The sequence below is a fragment of the Charadrius vociferus genome, unplaced genomic scaffold (genome assembly GCF_000708025.1).
Source record: "Charadrius vociferus isolate BGI_N301 unplaced genomic scaffold, ASM70802v2 scaffold579, whole genome shotgun sequence".
Taxonomy (NCBI): Eukaryota; Metazoa; Chordata; class Aves; order Charadriiformes; family Charadriidae; genus Charadrius; species Charadrius vociferus.
Window position 1 is genome coordinate 171,209 of NW_009661367.1, and position 3,577 is coordinate 174,785.

At 61.4% G+C, this 3,577-nt stretch overlaps 1 protein-coding gene across 1 annotated transcript in view; it reads right to left on the minus strand.

Moving 5' to 3' along the window:
• SCARF2 (scavenger receptor class F, member 2) overlaps window positions 1–3,576 on the minus strand; it is a gene marked incomplete at both ends in the record, with an annotated part of 10,056 nt that extends 6,480 nt beyond the window's left edge. The window contains 3 exons of the mRNA XM_009893335.1: window positions 166–236; window positions 2,740–2,868; window positions 3,236–3,576. Coding sequence (XP_009891637.1) covers window positions 166–236; window positions 2,740–2,868; window positions 3,236–3,576 — 541 coding nt within the window. The remainder of the gene's footprint in view (window positions 1–165; window positions 237–2,739; window positions 2,869–3,235) is intronic.
• Window position 3,577: the final 1 nt, after the last annotated feature.

The window sequence follows — 3,577 nt, forward strand, 5'->3', positions numbered from 1 at the left end:
AGGGGCTGGGTGAGAGCCCTCGCCACCCCGGCCGTGGCCTCCTCCCAAACCCTCCGTGCTCCGGGGAAAAACAGGGGCCGCTTCTCCATGCTGCTCTGACACAGCGCCCCGGTGCCCCCATAACCCCCAGGGAGCAGGAGCGCATCGCCCACCCAGCAGCGTCACCCATCCCTCGGGCGATTTGGCCCGGCTTCAGCTCAGATGCTCCCGCATCCCCCCCCCATGGGGCTTCGCAACTAGGCACGGCAATTATCAAAGGTCGTTAACCCAGCAGTCGCATCTAAAGACAACCCGGCAGCCCGCACAGGGTTTCCAGCTCAGCGCGGTGGCGACGTGGCTGTGGCACCCCTGGACTCCCCTACGCTGCGCTGGGCAGAGCCATGGCAGCCACAAGCTGGGAAAGTGCCCGGATTGACTTTATTTTTATTTTTTTTTGGCCTCCAGGGAGAAAAAAACAACTGAGCACCCCCACTCCGTCAGGGCAGACCCTCCTGGTTTGGCTAACCATGGTGTCAAATCCCCACCGCTGGTAAATGACCTCCCCTGAGAGTGTCCCCGAGGTGATGGGGACACGCACGAATGGGCACCAACCCGCGAGCATCAAAGGCTTGAGCACAGAAAACACGCGATGGGCACATGCCAGAGCAACCGGGACTCTTGGTGTCTGCGGGACCGACCTGCCCCGCCACCCCGGTGGTGGGACAGGCACCACGGTGCAGGACCCAGATGGATTCGGGGTATGCCGGTGGCGCTGCCGGGCACCAAACCCTTTCACGCTCCGACAACTTGTAAAGCGCCGTCCCAGCCAAGCCTCGTGCCCGCCAGGTGCCTGCCGGGACGGGCGCTGAGCCCCTGCGGCTGCTCCGAGCAGCTGTGCCGGGGCAGCAAATACTGCAGGATGGGAGCAATTTTCCCTCAGTATTCCCCCAGCAACCCAAAAGCCCTCACCCCACCACTTGGATGCACATTTCCGCCCCAGGCTGAGATTTTGGGAGAGCAGAGGAGGGCGATTTTTCTCCCCCAACACCTCTGGGAATGCCGGGGAGGAGAAATACCACTTTGTGAACACCAGAAATATTTTAGCAGCCTTTCCTTTAGCATCCTCCCAATGTAGAGCCGAGAGGACACCCCTGCACAACGAGGACGTCCCTTCTGCCTGCCTTGCAGAATCATCCCCTTTCCAGCAAAATTATATGCTGCTGACAAAAACACTAGTTTGCACGTAGTCACAGGGATCCGCCCGAGCACCAAGAAAGTCCCCGAGCCCGCCTGGCTTGCACCCGTATGGCACAGCTCAGCCCGAGGTTACAGCTCCGGGATGCTGCTGGGGCTGGGGTTGCATCCCAAACATCCCCAGTCCCTGCATCCCGAACATCCTTGGTCCCTGTACCCCAAGCATCCCTGGTCGCTGCACCCCGAGCATCCCTGGTCCCCGCACTCTGAGTATCCCTGTTCCCTGCACCCCGAGCATCCCCGGTCCCCACATCCCGAACATCCTTGGTCCCCATATCCCAAGCATCTCTGGTCCCCACACCCTGAGCATCCCTGTTCCCTGCACCCCAAGCATCCCTGGTCCCTGCACCCCAAGCATCCCCGGTCCCCGCATCCTGAGCATCCCTGATCCCCATACCCCAAGCATCCATGTTCCCTGCACCCCGAGCATCCCCGGTCCCCACATCCCGAACATCCTTGGTCCCCATACCCCAAGCATCCCTGGTCCCCGCACCCTGAGCATCCCCGGTCCCCGCATCCCCAGTGCTGTGCCAGTGCCTCAGAACAACATAATTCAAGCGCAGCCCTCAGGTGCTGTGCCGATATCGCTGCCACCACCCTCCCGGTGAGCATCAGGACCCTCTTACCTCCAGCTTTGCTAATGAGGGTGGTAACGATGCCCAGGATGGGCATCCTGAGCTGGCACCAGTGCCCAGCTGGGCTACCTCCCTGTTCGCCTCCACAGCTCTGCTGGCAGCACAACCCATTGGTGAAGTCCCCCCAAAAACCCACCCAAAATCCAAATGCTCCCTGTTTCTAAGCCTCGAGAGAAATGCCAGCACAGGCGGGATGCTGGTCCCGAATCCTTGCTGCCGCCGCCAGCCTCATGGCTAATTCCCGGGAAAATCCAAGCAACAAGCAGGACGTGGGGGAGCTGGTTTGCATGCCCTGGCCAGGCCGGAAAACCTTTCCTTGTCTTTTCAAACAGCATTTCAGTCCCACATGGGGAAAAAGCCACCAGGGGATTGCCGTCCCTTATGCCCCTTCCTTGGGCAGAAGGAATGGGGAAGGAATTGGGTGGGCTCTTCCCAGGGGTGAGGAAGACCCCGGCCGGAGCCGCAGCTTGCAGCAGGAGCAGCCCGCGGATGCCATGCCCGTGAGGCTATTTGCTATTCTGGGATGTGGTTTTTCTCTCCCATTTCGGCTAGAAATTCCAGCCTGGACTTAAAAAAAAAAAACAAAACCCAAACAACAAACCACCGTTTTGTCGACAGCATTTGTTTTTGCCAAACAGGCATTTCCTAAAGCAAAATCCCTCTCGTGCAGCGTTACCTTGCTGCTAATGGCTCTGCGAGTGTGTCCTTTCCCTTCTGCTCCAAAAATCATCTGAATTATTGCTCGTCAGCTCTTCCACCACAGGACACCTCTCGGCTGGGGACCACGTAGGACCCCATGGGGCGGGAGGTGCCCCATCATCACCCGTGCCCCAGGGTGCACCCCGAAGCGTGCCCACCGTGGCTCACTTACTAAGTGCCGTGGGAGCCGGGGCGGCAGAGGCACCGGCCGGTCTCGAAGTGGCATTGGCCATTGACGCAGTCACTGCAGACAAAGGCGCAGTTCTCCCCGTACGTCCCGTTCCGGCACTTGGTTTCACACCTGGGGAAGGGATGAGGGCAGGTGGCTGGAGCACCCCTGGCTCCTGGGGACCTCCGGCATCCCCCCCGGCCCTCCCGCCTGCGGGCAGGGAGACGGGGCTGTGCGTTGTCAGCCCCCTTCTGATGCTGCAAAGCCCCAGACCCAAATTTGGGCACAAGAGCCTGCAGGAAAGCATCCCAGCTTGAGAGCCGAGCCACACCACGAGCACCCAACACTGCCTGGGGGCATGGTGAAGGGGTCTCGTGGGCTCCCTCTGGTCCCGTGGCCATGCTGGCGGGCTCAGCCCATCCCTGCCCTCCCCTCCTGGTGGCAGAAAGCCACAGCTGCCCCCGGTCCCCGGGTGGCTGAGCATCGCTCCGTCGGGAGCCAGTTCTGCCCCCAGCCGCGGTTGCACTTGCCCTTGTAGCACTGGCAGTAACGGTCACAGCGGGGCCCGAACGTCCGCTCCCGGCACTGGCAGCGCCCCGTGAACTGCTCGCAGGGCGAGTTGTTGCAGGAGCACTGGTTGTTGCAACCGCGGCCCCACCAGACGGGCTGGCACAGGCAGTTGCCCGTCTGCTGGTCGCACTGGGAGTTGTGGCTGCAATAGCAGGAGCTGGAGCACTGGGGTCCCCACCAGTTGGGCTCGCAGGTGCATTTGCCCGTCTTCTGGTCGCACTTGCCGTGCTTGCAGAGGCAGACGTTCTCGCCTTTGGGACCCCCGCCGTTG